Consider the following 16,489-nt stretch of genomic DNA (forward strand, 5'->3'; position numbering starts at 1 on the left):
TAAGCATCCAACTTTGGCTCAGGTCATGATCTCACAGTTTGTGGGTTCACGCCTCATGTCAGGCTGTGTGCTAACAGCTCAGAGCCTGGAGCTTGGTTCAGATTCTGTGTCATCCTCTCTCTCAAAAATAAACATTAAAAAAAAATTAAATCCTACAACAAAATACTCAAGCTATAATGATCTTTATTCTAAATAACTTTCTACTTTAAAACTTCCATTATATTCTCTTTTGACTCCTTTAATTCCAAGTCTATATGAAAAGACAGAAGACACATAACCAAATTACATCTTCATGCAATGAAAACTTGTATCAACAATTCCCATTTTCTACTTGGTGTTTTATGAAATTGAATTTACACAAACAGTAAAGTCATTTGTCATTTGGTTGAATTGTTTGGTTATTTTCTCCATATATATTTAGCACAGTATTAGGTACTTACAGGAGTTAATTAGAAATTATTTCCCTTGTTATGGATGAACTTATGATCCCAAACCCAGAATTGTTTCAACAAGGAGCAGGTCAGCTATTTTCATGTATTTATCTTGACAGATATACATAAACCAATGTTGGTGACTTGGAAATACCAACATGGCACACACATTTTCATGGTGTTTTTTATTTATTTCATTGAATTATAATAAAATTTATTTTATAATTGAAAGACACCTTCTATATCATTAACATAAAGGTTTTGATACCTCACATTTTGATTCCTCACATAATTTTTGATACCTCACATAATACTGTTAATGCAACTTACCTGATAAACCATGTGTGTCAAATATAATTTAATCTACATCCATAGACTTTTCCATTATGAATTGTGTTTTAAACATTAAATTTGAAAAAAATATTTTTGTTTTTCAAAGGATATAGGATTGTAACAAAAACAAATGTATATAACAAAAATAATTGGAATTAAATAGATATGAATAGAAGGCAAGTGCACATAGATAAGAACACAACATGCAGAACTTAAAGACTAAAGAGTTGTTATTAAAATCTCAAATTGGTCTTTGAGTTTCCTAGCAGCCAAAGTAACAAGAGAGACTAGAAGTAAAGCAATTCAAATTGGATAACATTTTGATATGAGAAGTAGTATCTTTAGGAAATGTTTAACCCTACATTTTCATAAGGCTACCTGGAGAATTAAACTCTGTGTGTATTTATGTAGATAAGTAAAATAACAATTTTATAACTCTAAATCAAACATAAGAACAAAAATTTCAATTTCATATTAAGAATAAAATGCCATTTTCCACATACCATCGGTTTCAATATAACTTATAATACGAGTGTTCCCTAAATAAGCACTTTGGAAATATTATTTTGGGAGTAAAATAATATGAAACGTGTGAAGTTTATTATATTTTTCTCTTTAAGTAAAATTCTATAATGTATGGTGTAGTGTACAGTACTCACTATTCAGGCGCAAGGTGTCGCTCTTTACTTGGTGGAAGTAGTTCTTTCAAGGGTTGGTCTGACCGGCCAGGAACGCCCCGTACAAAAACGACTCCATCATGCCTAACGCTACTGTTAAAGGATTCTTTGAAACTTCTCAAAAATTCAGCTAGATTTTTAACCCTTAACTGGAGTCTCTGGTACTGTAAGTGTGAGAACCTTAATTTGGAAGTCAATGTCGTATGCGATGTTTGACTCTCAAAGAAGGGGATTGCGCACTCGGCGTCTGCTGCTGTCACTTCTGCTGCTCACAGTCTGGGAAGCTGGGAGCGGCCAGGTCCACTACTCGGTTCAGGAAGAGGCCAAACACGGCACTTTCGTGGGCCGAATTGCCCAGGACCTAGGGCTGGAGCTGGCGGAGCTGGTGCCGCGCCTTTTCCGGGTGGCGTCCAAAGGCCGCGGGGACCTTCTCGAGGTAAATCTGCAGAATGGCATTTTGTTTGTGAATTCTCGGATCGACCGGGAGGAGCTGTGCGGACAGAGCGCAGTGTGCAGCATCTACCTGGAGGTGATCGTGGACAGGCCGCTGCAGGTTTTCCATGTGGAAGTGGAAATAAGGGATATTAACGACAATCCACCGGTGTTCTTTCTCAGAGAACAAAAGCTGCTGATTCCTGAATCTAAGCAACCCGACTCTCATTTTCCTCTAGAGGGAGCTTCTGATGCAGATATAGGAGAGAATGCTCTATTGACCTACAGACTAAGTCAAAATGAGTATTTTTCTTTACAACTACCAACACATAGTAAGCAGACTAAAAGACTGTCGCTTACATTAAAGAAATATCTGGATCGAGAGAAAACTCCAGAACTTAATTTGCTACTGACAGCTGCAGACGGGGGAAAACCAGAGCTCACTGGCACCGTTCAGCTTTTCATCCACGTCTTGGATGTTAACGACAATGATCCAGAATTTGAGCAATCAGAATACAAGGTGAGATTGATGGAAAACGCAGCTAAAGAAACTTTTGTGATAAAGCTAAACGCCACAGATAGAGATGAAGGAGTGAATGGAGAGGTAACATACTCCTTGATGTCAGTTAAACCCAATGGAAAACTCTTATTTACACTAGATGAAAATAGCGGAGAAGTGAGGGTCAATGGAACTTTAGATTATGAAGAAAACAAGTTTTATGAAATTGAAGTACAGGCTACAGATAAAGGGAATCCCCCAATGGCAAGTCACTGTACAGTCTGGGTAGAGATCTTAGACGCCAATGATAATGCCCCTGAAGTCACCTTGACTTCCCTGTCTCTCCCTGTACGAGAGGACACTCAGCCCAGCACGGTCATTGCGCTGATCAGTGTATCCGACCGTGACTCCGGTGCCAACGGACAAGTGATCTGTTCTCTAACGCCCAACGTACCTTTCAAGATCGTGTCCACGTTCAAGAACTATTATTCACTAGTGCTGGACAGCGCCCTGGACCGCGAGAGCGTGGCGGACTATGCTCTAGTAGTGACCGCACGGGACGGGGGCTCGCCTTCGCTGTCGGCCACGGCCAGCGTGTCCGTGGAAGTGGCCGACGTGAACGACAACGCGCCGACATTCGCGCAGGCCGAGTACACGGTGTTCGTGAAGGAGAACAACCCTCCCGGCTGCCACATCTTCACGGTGTCCGCGCGGGACGCGGACGCGCAGGAGAACGCGCTGGTGTCCTACTCGCTGGTGGAGCGGCGGGTGGGCGAGCGTGCGCTGTCGAGCTACGTGTCGGTGCACGCGGAGAGCGGCAAGGTGTACGCGCTGCAGCCGCTGGACCACGAGGAGCTGGAGCTGCTGCAGTTCCAAGTGAGCGCGCGCGACGCGGGCGTGCCTCCGCTGGGCAGCAACGTGACGCTGCAGGTGTTCGTGCTGGACGAGAACGACAACGCGCCCGCGCTGCTGCCGCTGCCTGGGGCGGGCGGCGCGGGCGGCGCCGTGAGCGAGCTGGTGTGGCGGTCGGTGGGCGCGGGCCACGTGGTGGCGAAGGTGCGCGCGGTGGACGCCGACTCGGGCTACAACGCGTGGCTGTCGTACGAGCTGCAGCCGGCGGCGGGTGGCGCGCGCAGCCCGTTCCGCGTGGCGCTGTACACGGGCGAGATCAGCACGACGCGCAGCCTGGACGAGGCGGACTCGCCGCGCCAGCGCCTGCTGGTGCTGGTGAGGGACCACGGCGAGCCGGCGCTGACGGCCACGGCCACCGTGCTGCTGTCGCTGGTGGAGAGCGGCCAGGCGCCCAAGGCCTCGTCGCGGGTGTTGGCGGGCGCCGCCGGCGCGGAGGCGGCGCTGGTGGATGTCAACGTGTACCTGATCATCGCCATCTGCGCGGTGTCCAGCCTGCTGGTGCTCACGCTGCTGCTGTACGTGGCGCTGCGGTGCTCGGCGCCGCCCAGCGAGGGCGCGTGCGGGCCGGGGAAGCCCACGCTGGTGTGTTCCAGCGCGGTGGGGAGCTGGTCGTACTCGCAGCAGAGGCGGCAGAGGGTGTGCTCTGGGGAGGGTCCGCCCAAGACCGACCTCATGGCTTTTAGCCCCAGCCTTCCTCCAGGCCTGGATAGAGAAGTCGAAGGGCAAAGGCAAGAGGCAGGATCAAATCATCCTGGGCAGGTGAGTTCTATAGATTCCTCTTCTTTTGAAGTCTATGTTAAATTTGAAAAATCCAGTTTATTTCATAGAAAAATTTAATGAATACTCTGTTTTGAGTATTAATGTTTTAAATGAGTATGAAGTTTTTAAAGAACAATTTCCTTTAGTGAAATGTCAAATGGGATAAAAATCCAATTTTAATCATGAGAAGAATCAGGTTTTTAGCCAATAAATGTCCCATTTCTCCTAATGTTTTGGTATAAAATAGTGAAAGAAGATGTTTCTCCTCTCATCACTTTATGAGCAACAATTTCTAATTTTCTTTTTTTAATTAATTTTTTAAATTTACATACAAGTTAGTTAGCTTATAGTGCAACAGTGATTTCAGGAATAGATTCCTTAATGACCCTTACCCATTCAGCCCACCCCCCTTCCCACAACCCCTCCAGTAACCCTCTGTTTGTTCTCCATATTTAAGAGTCTCTTATGTTTTGTTCCTCTCTCTGCTTTATATTACTTTTGCTTCCCTTCCCTTACGTTCATGTTTTGTATCTTAAAATTCTCATATGAGTAAAGCCATATGATATTTGTCTTTCTCTAATTTCGCTTAGCATAATACCCTCTAGTTACATCCATGTAGTTGTAAATGGCAAGATTTCATTCTTTTTGACTTCCGAGTAATACTCCATTGTATATATATATATACCACATCTTCTTTATCTATTCATCTGTCTATGGACATTTGGGCTCTTTCCATATTTTGGCTATTGGCAATTGTGCTGCTATCAACATTGGGGTGCATGTGCCCCTTTGAAACAGCATACATGTATCCCTTGGATAAATACCTAGTAGTGCAATTGCTGGGTCATGGGGTAGTTCTATTTTTAATTTTTTGAGGAACCTCCATACTGTTTCCCACATTGGCTGTGCCATTTTGCATTCCCACCAGCAGTGTGAAAGAGATCCTCTTTTTCTGCATCTTTGCCAACATCTGTTGTTGCCTGAGTTGTTAATGTGTTAACCATTCTGACAGGTGTGAGGTGGTATCTCATTGTGGTTTTGATTTGTATTTCCCTGATGATGAGTGATGTTGAGCATTTTTTCATGTGTCAGTTGGCCATCTGGATGTCTTCTTTGGAGAAGTGTCTGTTCATGTCTTTTGCCCATTTCTTCACTGGATTATTTGTTTTTTGGATGTTGAGTTTGATAAATTCTTTATAGATTTTGGTTACTAACCCTTTATCTGATATGTTGTTTGCAAATATTTTCTCCCATTCTATCGATTGCCTTTTAGTTTTGCTGATTGTTTCCTTCACTGTGCAGAAGCTTTTTATTTTGATGAGGTCCTAATGGTTCATTTTTGTTTTTGTTTCCGTTGCCTCTGGAGACATGCTGAGTAAGAAGTTGCTGTGGCCAAGGTCAAAGAGGTTTTTGCCTGCTTTTTCCTCGAAGATTTTGATGGCTTTCTGTCTTACATTTAAGTCTTTCATCCATTTTGAGTTTATTTTTTGTGTATGGTGTAAGAAAGTGGTCCAGATTTATTTTTCTCTGTGTCACTCTTCAGTTTTCCCAGCACCACTTGCTGAAGAGACTGTCTTCGTTCCATTCGCTATTCTTTCCTGCTTTGTCAGAGATTAGTTGGCCATACTTTTGTGGGTCTATTTCTGGGTTCTCTATTCTGTTCCATTGATCTGAGTGTCTGTTTTTGTGCCAACAATTTCTAATTTTCAATGACCTACCTAGACCACTTCATTTCATCTCTAATCCTCACTAATGTAGATAATCACTGTGGATCATTTCAATTTACTCATCCTCTTTGTCTTTTAACACAGCCTTTTACTTTTATATTTTCACATTATTAGGTTGCTTGAGTTTTCTCAGTTCAGCCTTGTGTCAAAGATTGAACATTAAGTCTGAAAAGATTTACCTTTCTTTTTCTGTGGCATTAAACATAGATCATACATTTATTGTCCATTAAATAATCTTTAGTTTTGCCTCAACTGATAAGTTAAAACCTGTTCTCATATTATTTGCAGTTAAAAATTAGTCTTGCATTTTTGTATGCTGTTTTCATTGAAATAATGTAATTAAAGGTTCTGTTGATTTATTTTTTAAGTTTTTAATGTTTATTTATTATTATTATTATTATTATTATTATTATTATTATTATTTTGAGAGACAGAGTGTGAGGGGGTAGAGGCAGAGAGACACGGAGACACAGAATCCGGAGCAGGCTCCAGGCTCTGAGCTGTCAGCACAAGAGCCCCACACAGGGCTCGAGGAATGCAAGATCATGACCTGAGCTGAAGTCTTCTGCTTAACCCACTGAGCCACAAAGGCACCCCTGTTGATTTTTTTTTAAACCTGTAATGGGCACAGATTTATCTACAACACACTCAAACAGAACTCCCATATTTATGCTTGCAAAGTTTACTAGGCAAATAAAGTTATTCATATTACTCAACTAAGTCTTCAAACTTGCTGGAGACATACACATAGGGCTATAATATCTGCAATATATGCTAGTTGGCAGTCTTTTCTAAGCTTTGTGAATTCATATAGAAAGGAAAATGTTAAGTCTATTAAAGTGAAATGAAAATTACCATTTTGACTCCTCTCACATTTTAAATGTCCTGTCTTTAAATGCTTTCTCTAGTGCTTGTAAAATTTTCTTTCTATGTGGTATAATCACATCTGATGATTCTATCAAAGGTTGTTTACCTCTAGGTCATTCCTCTAATTCAGTGATCCTTAGCTATATGCAGGGTGGCACAATTACTGATCTCTTTGAGAATTTAATGAAATTAATATGTGGCTGTTCTCCCTTTAAAATTATAGGTTAAAATTTCTTTATTTTATAGTAGGTAATTAAAATAAAATATAAAATGTCTCAGACTTAAAAGATTAAGCCATTGTATCATTTATGCAACTTTGTAAATATAATAAATGTGAATGTAGGGCACACATTATTATCCATCTCCAAATGAAGTTCTTAGAATGACTCAAGGTCATTTAAATTTAAGAAACAAAGATATTAGAATGATTTAAGTATATGTTAAATTTTTGTAAATTATTACTTTTATAGTACAAAAATAGTTGATGCACATTTTTAGATAATTCCAAATTACATGGACTATGTTCTACAAGTTTTGTGTCTTTTATACTTATTCTTAATTTCAAGATTACATTCAGTGGTGTAAAATTATAATTTCAACCATTTTCTAGTTTAGTTGTTTAAGTATTAAGCTAATTTTATATGTTCCTATCTTTTTAGTAATTTAATTATGTCTAATGGTGTGTAAGGACTACATAACACACTACTTTTTCAGTAAAGTTTCTTAGCAATCATTGTACATTGACTATTTTTGAAAATGAGAGATAGAAAATGAAGAAGCATGGTAGTGATATTAGACAATTTAAATAGTCCAATAGCATCAAAAAAATTTTTTTTGGTTAATTAAGAGCCAGTTTTATAGTTGATTTAAGTTATCTTATACTTGTAGAACCATTATTGATTATTTTTTTCCTGGTTCAATAAATATTTCTTATCTCAGTTCCTTTTGTTATTATATGTAAAAGGAATGGTGACTGATCATTGACTTTAAAGATTTTGACTTGAATTTTAATGAACTTATACACTCTGTATTTAATTGCTCACAACTAGCTGTAGGATCTTATCTGTGTTGTGTTTTCCCTTAAAGGTGCTCTTGATTTAATTAATCAGATTATGAAAAGTCCTTTCTTTCTCCCTTACAATCGTAGTCACCATTCTGACTTTCTGAAGAGAAGCATATTTTGAGTGACTACTAACTGGCCTGATGGGAAAATTTTTAAAGGGAAACCAGAAGTTCATTGTAAAGTTGATATTCTTTTGATTTTAGTTACTGAGACTGGGCTCCAAAACATCTCACCAGTTCTTTTCATATTAGGGCTCCACTTCTACTTTAGACAATTGTGAAATTTGGAGGCTTTGATTCAACATTTTACAGGAAAATGCTTTCCTCCTGCTAGAATAAAACTTCACTGGATCTGTACCCAAGCCTCATTTTAACATGTTATGGGAATGAGAGCAGTTGTATGAAAAGTCATCACATTTGAGTATCAAGGAGCCAAAACAATGACATGCTTCATATTTATGTTGAATTCTCATATCTACCAGAAGTATGAATAAAATAATTTATATGAATGAAATATTCAGTTAATAGACATATCTTAGTTTCTTTTTCTTTACTAAATGAGGGATCCTTGAGTTTTCCCTAAAGTCCTACAATTAAGTGCTTGTGAAGGATAAAAGGCACTACAAGTGGGAATTGTAAGCAAAGTAAAGTCGAGGGTGATGTATATTATTCTTTGTTTTGTTCTCCGTGATAGGCAAAGAGTAGCTTTTTATGGCTATTTTATGATAGACTTTGAAGCAGAATATTTAAGAATCTGAAGAATAATGGAAATGATTGTGCTTTGTTACTTCTATCATATACATTAAATAAATAGTCATTTACAAACGATCCATGAAAATATCCAAAAGTCAAAAAACTTAGTGTCCCGGGAAGTGGCTAAACCAAAAAGAACCTCAGGATCTTTCTTGTACTTACATAATCAGTCACATGATGTCGCTGTACACTCAGAAGGTGGAAAAGGAAAACTTTGTCTCGCGTTCAGCTTCCAACCACTGGCAGAATAGGATCGACTCCATATTGACCGGAACGCTGGGTAAATTTTATCAAACCTATACCTACGGAAAGGAAGACTGCTCACAAAGGTTCCCAGGCGAGCAATCCCTTAAAACTAACAGTCCCATCTCAGAGATCTCGTTAACTACAATGGTGTTTTCCTGGAGAGGAGGCCCAGGAGCCCGGCGATTGCTCCTGGCGCTTCTGCTCCTTGCAGCTGGGAAATCTGGGAGCGGCCAGGTCCACTACTCGGTCCAGGAGGAGGCCAAACACGGCACTTTCGTGGGCCGCATCGCGCAAGACCTGGGGCTGGAACTAGCGGAGCTCGTACCGCGCTTTTTCCGTGTGGCGTCCAAAGGCCGCCGAGACCTTCTGGAGGTAAATCTGCAGAATGGCATTTTGTTTGTGAATTCTCGGATCGACCGAGAGGAGCTCTGTGGGAGGAGTACCGAGTGTAGCATCCACCTGGAGGTGATCGTGGACAGGCCGCTGCAGGTTTTCCATGTGGAGGTGGAGGTGAAAGACATTAATGATAACCCGCCGGTGTTCAGAGAAGTAGAACAAAAGGTACTTATCTCTGAATCTGCACCTCTGGATTCTCATTTTCCTCTAGAGGGCGCTTCCGATGCGGACATCGGCGTAAACTCTCTTCTGACCTATAGGTTAGGTACAAATGAGTATTTTACTCTTAAATTAATAACGAAAAACGATAAAAGTATATTGCCTGAACTAGTTCTACGGAAGTCATTGGATAGAGAGGAGACGCCAGAACTTAATATATTGCTGACCTCCCAGGATGGCGGTAAACCCGAGCTAACAGGATCTGTTCAGATTAAAATAAGCATCCTGGATGTGAATGACAACGCTCCGGAGTTTGATAAGCCTGGCTATAGAGTAGTGCTGTTTGAAAATGTCCCAAACGGCACGAGAGTGATTCAATTAAATGCTTCTGATCTAGACGAAGGGGTCAATAGAGAAATTTCCTATGCAATCAGACTGATTTTGCCAGTGAGTGAGAAATGCATGTTTTCAATAAATGCAGAAACAGGTGAAATCAGAATTTATGGGATATTGGATTTTGAAGAGAATAATGAGTATGAAATTCAGGTTAACGCCATTGATAAAGGGATTCCTTCCATGGCAGGTCACTGCACAGTCCTAGTGGAAGTTCTGGACCTGAATGACAATACCCCTGAGGTAATGATTACTTCGTTGTCTCCCCCGGTGAGAGAGGATGTTCAGGTGGGCACTGTCATCGCCTTGATCAGCGTGTCCGACCGTGACTCTGGCGCCAACGGGCAGGTGACCTGCTCACTAACACCCCATGTCCCCTTCAAGCTGGTGTCCACCTTCAAGAATTACTATTCGCTGGTGCTGGACAGCGCCCTGGACCGCGAGAGCGTGGCGGACTATGCTCTAGTAGTGACAGCACGGGACGGGGGCTCGCCTTCGCTGTCGGCCACGGCCAGCGTGTCCGTGGAAGTGGCCGACGTGAACGACAACGCGCCGACATTCGCGCAGGCCGAGTACACGGTGTTCGTGAAGGAGAACAACCCTCCCGGCTGCCACATCTTCACGGTGTCCGCGCGGGACGCGGACGCGCAGGAGAACGCGCTGGTGTCCTACTCGCTGGTGGAGCGGCGGGTGGGCGAGCGTGCGCTGTCGAGCTACGTGTCGGTGCACGCGGAGAGCGGCAAGGTGTACGCGCTGCAGCCGCTGGACCACGAGGAGCTGGAGCTGCTGCAGTTCCAAGTGAGCGCGCGCGACGCGGGCGTGCCTCCGCTGGGCAGCAACGTGACGCTGCAGGTGTTCGTGCTGGACGAGAACGACAACGCGCCCGCGCTGCTGCCGCTGCCTGGGGCGGGCGGCGCGGGCGGCGCCGTGAGCGAGCTGGTGTGGCGGTCGGTGGGCGCGGGCCACGTGGTGGCGAAGGTGCGCGCGGTGGACGCCGACTCGGGCTACAACGCGTGGCTGTCGTACGAGCTGCAGCCGGCGGCGGGTGGCGCGCGCAGCCCGTTCCGCGTGGCGCTGTACACGGGCGAGATCAGCACGACGCGCAGCCTGGACGAGGCGGACTCGCCGCGCCAGCGCCTGCTGGTGCTGGTGAGGGACCACGGCGAGCCGGCGCTGACGGCCACGGCCACCGTGCTGCTGTCGCTGGTGGAGAGCGGCCAGGCGCCCAAGGCCTCGTCGCGGGTGTTGGCGGGCGCCGCCGGCGCGGAGGCGGCGCTGGTGGATGTCAACGTGTACCTGATCATCGCCATCTGCGCGGTGTCCAGCCTGCTGGTGCTCACGCTGCTGCTGTACGTGGCGCTGCGGTGCTCGGCGCCGCCCAGCGAGGGCGCGTGCGGGCCGGGGAAGCCCACGCTGGTGTGTTCCAGCGCGGTGGGGAGCTGGTCGTACTCGCAGCAGAGGCGGCAGAGGGTGTGCTCTGGGGAGGGTCCGCCCAAGACCGACCTCATGGCCTTCAGCCCCAGCCTTCCACAGTCGGGAGAAGATTGTTTAAATTCTTCCAGTGAAGTAAGTCATTGATATTATTTAAGCATATTTGTTTTCTTTAATAACTTTTTGTTAGCGTATAAATAATCTTTTCTTTTTTCTTTGTGTTATCTTTTCTTTTTAAATTCATTTATTTTGAGAGAGAGAGAGAGAGAGAGACCGACCAAGCAGGGAAGGGGCAGAGAGAAGGAGAGACAGAATCTTAAGCAGGCTCCACGCTGTCAGCACAGAACCCGAAGCAGGGCTGTATCTCACAAACCCTGGGGTCATTACCTGAGTGGAAATCAAGAGTCGGTTTAGCCTACCGAGCCGTCCCGGGGCACCCCTCAATTGAATCTTTTAAAGTGTAGGGGCGCCTGGGTGGCTCAGTCGGTTAAACGTCCGACTTCGGCTCAGGTCACGATCTCGCGCTCCGTTGAGTTCGAGCGAGCCCCGCGTCGGGCTCTGGGCTGATGGCTCAGAGCCTGGAACCTGCTTCCGATTCTGTGCCTCCCTCTCTCTCTGCCCCTCCCCCGTTCATGCTCTGTCTCTCTCTGTCTCAAAAATAAATAAAACGTTTAAAAAAATTAAAAAAAAATAAATAAAAAATAAAGTGTATTTTACATCTTGTAATTTTTTTTTACCGCAAAAATATCCAGAGGCTTCTCTGACTAGAGAATAAAAACTTAAGTCATTCAGCCTGGTAGTGAAGGCCTTAAACTTTCCTGCCTTTGCCTACTACTATCTCACATATCTTTAGTTAGAACATGAAATATAGCATCATTCCATCAATAATTTTAATCATATATGGTATTGAAGTACACCACCTAGGTGGTTTCCTCCATTGTAGAAGTATAGGTATACTCTTTATTATAGAGTTCCTTGAAAGATAACTTTTCTTTAAAAAATTTTTTTTAAGTTTTCATTTATTTTTGAGAGAGACAGAGCATGAATGGGGGAGGGGCAGAGAGAGAGAGACACACAGAATCCGAAGCAGGCTCCAGGCTCTGAGCTGTCAGCACAGAGCCGGATGCAGGGCTCAAACCCACAAGCCGTGAGATCATGACCTGAGCTGAAGTTGGATGCTTAACTGACTGAGCCACCCAGGCACCCCAAGATAGATAACTTTTCAACTGGAAAGTGTTCCCTTTGGAGAGATAAGTATGAATAAATGAGCAGAGTTTGCTGTAGTGAATGTGTACTTGAAGGATAGAGCAGGGGAGATTCTGAAGGTAGGAAAACTAGTAAAGAATTTTTTTATTGTACTCTAGATATCAGGTAATGGAGACAAATCATGACAGTCAAAATGGATTGAAAGAAAAATGTACAAGAGTTATTGGCAAAGTAGAGGCAACCTAATAATGACCGATTCATTACAAATCATAAAAGAAAGACAAAAGTAGAGGACGACACTAATGTTTTTAGTTTGGTCACTTAGGAGGATGAGATTGCCAGTAACTGAGATGCAGGGTACAGTAGGAGAAACAGTTTGTGTATGGTTGTCCAGCTACCAAATGGAGAGAAACATTTAAGAAAATATTACTTTTGTGGTTCTTGGAGCATGCCATTATGATTGGAAATGTCATTTTGATCTGGAACTCAGGGGAGATTATAAAAGTAGATTTGGGAGTAATTCCCTTAGAGAACAACCTATGAAAGAATTAAATCAGAAGATATACATAACAAAATGAAATCAATGTGTCCAAGTAAAGAATTTAGGTGAATAGGTATGTTAGTTCCTGGGGTTGCTGTAGCAAATTACCAAAAACTGGCTGGCTTAAGACAACAAAAAATTACTCTCTCTCCACTCTGGGAACCAGAAGTCCAAAATTAAAGTTTTGGCAGGGCTGTACCCTCTGGAGCTTGAAAGGAAAATGTGTTATCTCTGATATCTCCTGATGGCTATCGGCATTCCTTGGCTTTTGGCCACACCACTCTGTCTCCCTGGTCACATTGCCTACTTTTCTTCTTCTTTTTTATTATTATTATAATAATTTATAGTTTTATATATTCAAAATCTGAGTGTATCCATTGTTTATAAATGTAGATTCATAATTACAAGTCAAATCGGGTAGTATTTATAAGTCTGATCTATATCAAAAAGGTAAAAGTATTATTTATTATACTTATTATATAGCAATTTAATTTCTTTTGGACACAATAGAAACATATTTCTAGTTACACTCTTGGTTAAATTTATATTCCTTAGTGATGTGTTTATCCTCTGGAGTTATTACCGAGCATCAGAAATTCAGAGGAGAGGTTGAGGCTACACCTAAGACTTTAGTCAGAGATTCCAGTCTGTAATTATTGGGATGTCCATTACTCTTTTCAAAGCTACTATTTTTTTCCTGAATTTTGAGCCTTTAATATGGGCACAAGATTCTCCAAAATTTGAAGATTAAATTTTTTGCTTATGTTTATCTTTTTGATCCTTAAAACATTTAAAATGATTTTTTTGAGGTGTGAAACTTCTTTGTAAAGAAATACACAATGTTAAGAACTGTGTAGAATAAAAAGCGTAAGCTTCAAATGCTGGTAAACATTAACATTTGGAGCCTATATTTTCAGATCTTTTGTCTGTGAATTAATAGGTCAAATTATAGGTATTTTATATAAATACTTTTGTCACTTTTGTTCAATAATTCTGTCTCTATTTTTCTTCAAATGGTTTTTCAATTTGAACCCATTGCTAGAATAATTGTATAACATTCAAAAAAATTTAAAGTAAAATATCCTGTTCATTGCCACTATCACATAATTTTTTGACAAAAAAGTTTTATTTTTATTGGACTTTGTGCATATAATCTTTCCAATAAAACAAAAAGTGAAAAATAAAAAATAATATATTATCAACATGCATATATAATGATTGTTTAATTCCATTAAGTAATACCATTATTTTTTATCGTCCCTGTATTTATTTTATTTTAATTTAAATTTTAGGTAGTTAACATACAGTGCAATATTGGTTTCAGGAATAGAATTCATTGTTTCATCACTTACATACAGCACCCAGTGCTCATCACAACAAGTGTTCTCCTTAGTACCCATCATCCTGCCTAGCCCATCTCCCATCCTCCTCCCTCCATCAACCCACAGTTTGTTCTTTATCATTAAGATTCTCTTGTAGTTTGTTTCCCTCTCTTCTCTTCCCCCTCCTTCCCATATGTTCATCTGGTTTGTTTCTTAAATTCCACGTATGAGTGAAAGAAATCATATGGTATTTGTCTTTCTCTGATTGACTTATTTTGCTCAGCATAATATATTCTAGCTCTATCCACATCATTGCAAATGGCAAGATTTCATTCTTTTTGATGGCTGAATTACATATTTGTACATATATACTATATCTTCTTGTCCACTCATCAGTCTGGACATTTGGGCTCTCTCCATAGTTTGGCTATTGTTGATAATGCTGCTATAAACATTGTGTTGCGTGTACCCCTTCGAATCTGTATTTTTGTATCCTTTGGGTTAATACCTAATAGTGCAATTGCTGGATTGTAGGGTAGTTCTATTTTTAGTTTCTTGAGGAACCTCTATACTGTTCTCCAGAGTGGCTGCACTAGTTTGCATTCCCACCAACAGTGCAAGAGGATTCCTTTTGCTCTGCACCCTCAACAACACCTGTTGTTTCTTGTGTTGTTAATTTTAGCCATTCTGACATCTGTGAGGTGGTATCTCATTGTGGTTTTGATGTTTATTTCCCTGGTGATGAGTGATGTGGAGCATCTTTTCATGTATTAGTTAGCCATCTGTATGCCTTCTTTGGAAAAGTGTCTATTTATGTCTTCTACCCATTTTTTAACTGGGCTATTTATTTTTTTGGGTGTTGAGTTTGATAAATTCTTTACAGATTTTGGATACTAACTCTTTATCAAATATGTCATTACAAATATCTTCTCTTATTCTGTAGGTTGCCTTTTAGTTTTGTTGATTGTTTCCTTTGCTGTGCAGAAGCTTTTTATTTTGATGAGGTCCCAATAGTTCATCTTTGCTTTTGTTTACTTTGCCTTCAGCGACTTGCCTGGTAAGAAGTTGCTCTGATTGAAGTCAAAGAGGTTTCTGCCTGTGTTCTCCTCTAGTATTTTGATGGTTTCCTATCTCATATTTAGGTCTTTCACCCATTTTGAATTATTTTTGTGTATGGTGTAAAAAAGCGGTCCAGTTTCATTCTTCTGCATGTTGCCATCTAGTTTTCCCAACACCGTTTATTGAAGAGACTGTCTTTTTTCCACTGGATACTCTTTCCTACTTTGAAGATTAGTTGACTATATATTCGTGGGTTCATTTCTGGGTTTTCTATTCCATTCAATTGGTGTATGTGTCTGTTTTTGTGACAGTACCTTATCTTTGTAATACAGCTTGAAATCCAGAATCGTGATGCCTCTAGATTTTTTTTAAGGTTTGCTTTGGCTATTTGGGGTCTTTTGTGATTCCATACAAATTTTAGGATTGTTTGTTCTAGCTCTTCGAAAAATGCTGGTGGTATTTTGACAAGGATTGCATTAAGTGTGTAGATTGCTTTGGGTAGTATAGACATTTTAACAATGTTTCTTCTCCAATCCACGAGCGTGGAATGCTTTTCCATTTCTTTGTGTCCTCTTCAATTTCTTTCATAAGTGTTCTATAGTTTTCAGAGTACAGATTTTTTGTCTCTTTAGTTAGGTTTTTTCCTAGGTATCTTACTATTTTTGGTGAAGTTGGAAATGGGATCAATTCCTTGATTTCTTTTTCTGCTGCTTTGTTATTGGTGTATAGAAATGAAACAGATTTCTGGATGTTGCTTTTATATCCTGCGACTTTGCTGAGTTCATATATTAGCTCTAGAAATTTTTTGGTGGAGTTGTTCGGGTTTTCTACATAAGAGTATCATGTCGTCTGCAAGTAGTGAAAATTTGACTTCTTCCTTGCCAGTTCGGATGCCTTTTATTTCTTTTTGTTGTCTGATTGCTAAAGCTAAGATTTCCAGTACTATGTTAAATAGTAATGTTGAGAGTGGACATCCTTGTCTTGTTCCTGACCATAGGGGAAAGGCTGTTGGTTTTTCCCCATTGAGGATGATATCAGCTGTGGGTCTTTCATATATGGCCTTTATAAATTTGAGGTATTTTCCATCTATCCCTACATTATTGAGGTTTTTTTTTTTTTAGTCAAGAGTGGTTGCTGTATTTTGTAAAAACATTGCCTCCTCTTCTGAATATCATCTTCTTCATATGTTTGTTTGCCTTATAAGGATACATGTGATTGCACTTTAGGGCCTACCTAGGTAATCCAGGCTAAGCTCCTTCTCTCAGGACCCTAAGCTTAATCACA

General features: G+C 41.3%; 2 protein-coding genes across 2 annotated transcripts in view; one reads left to right on the plus strand and one right to left on the minus strand.

The window, feature by feature from the left end:
* Nucleotides 1-1,880: 1,880 nt before the first annotated feature.
* On the minus strand, nt 1,881-7,791 carry LOC122230547. The gene is made up of 3 exons (XM_042956430.1): nt 7,777-7,791; nt 2,827-3,986; nt 1,881-1,988 (listed from the first exon to the last, which is right to left on the minus strand). The coding sequence occupies exons 1-2, from the start codon at nt 7,789-7,791 to the stop codon at nt 2,913-2,915; spliced, it is 1,089 nt and encodes a 362-aa protein (XP_042812364.1). The 3' UTR covers nt 1,881-1,988; nt 2,827-2,912.
* Nucleotides 7,792-8,827: 1,036 nt separating this feature from the next.
* LOC102955497 (protocadherin alpha-C2) overlaps nt 8,828-16,489 on the plus strand; it is a 128,216-nt gene continuing 120,554 nt past the window's right edge. The window contains exon 1 of the mRNA XM_042985456.1: nt 8,828-11,212. Coding sequence (XP_042841390.1) covers nt 8,843-11,212 — 2,370 coding nt within the window. The 5' untranslated portion in view covers nt 8,828-8,842. The remainder of the gene's footprint in view (nt 11,213-16,489) is intronic.

Source organism: Panthera tigris, chromosome A1 (genome assembly GCF_018350195.1).
Source record: "Panthera tigris isolate Pti1 chromosome A1, P.tigris_Pti1_mat1.1, whole genome shotgun sequence".
Taxonomy (NCBI): Eukaryota; Metazoa; Chordata; class Mammalia; order Carnivora; family Felidae; genus Panthera; species Panthera tigris.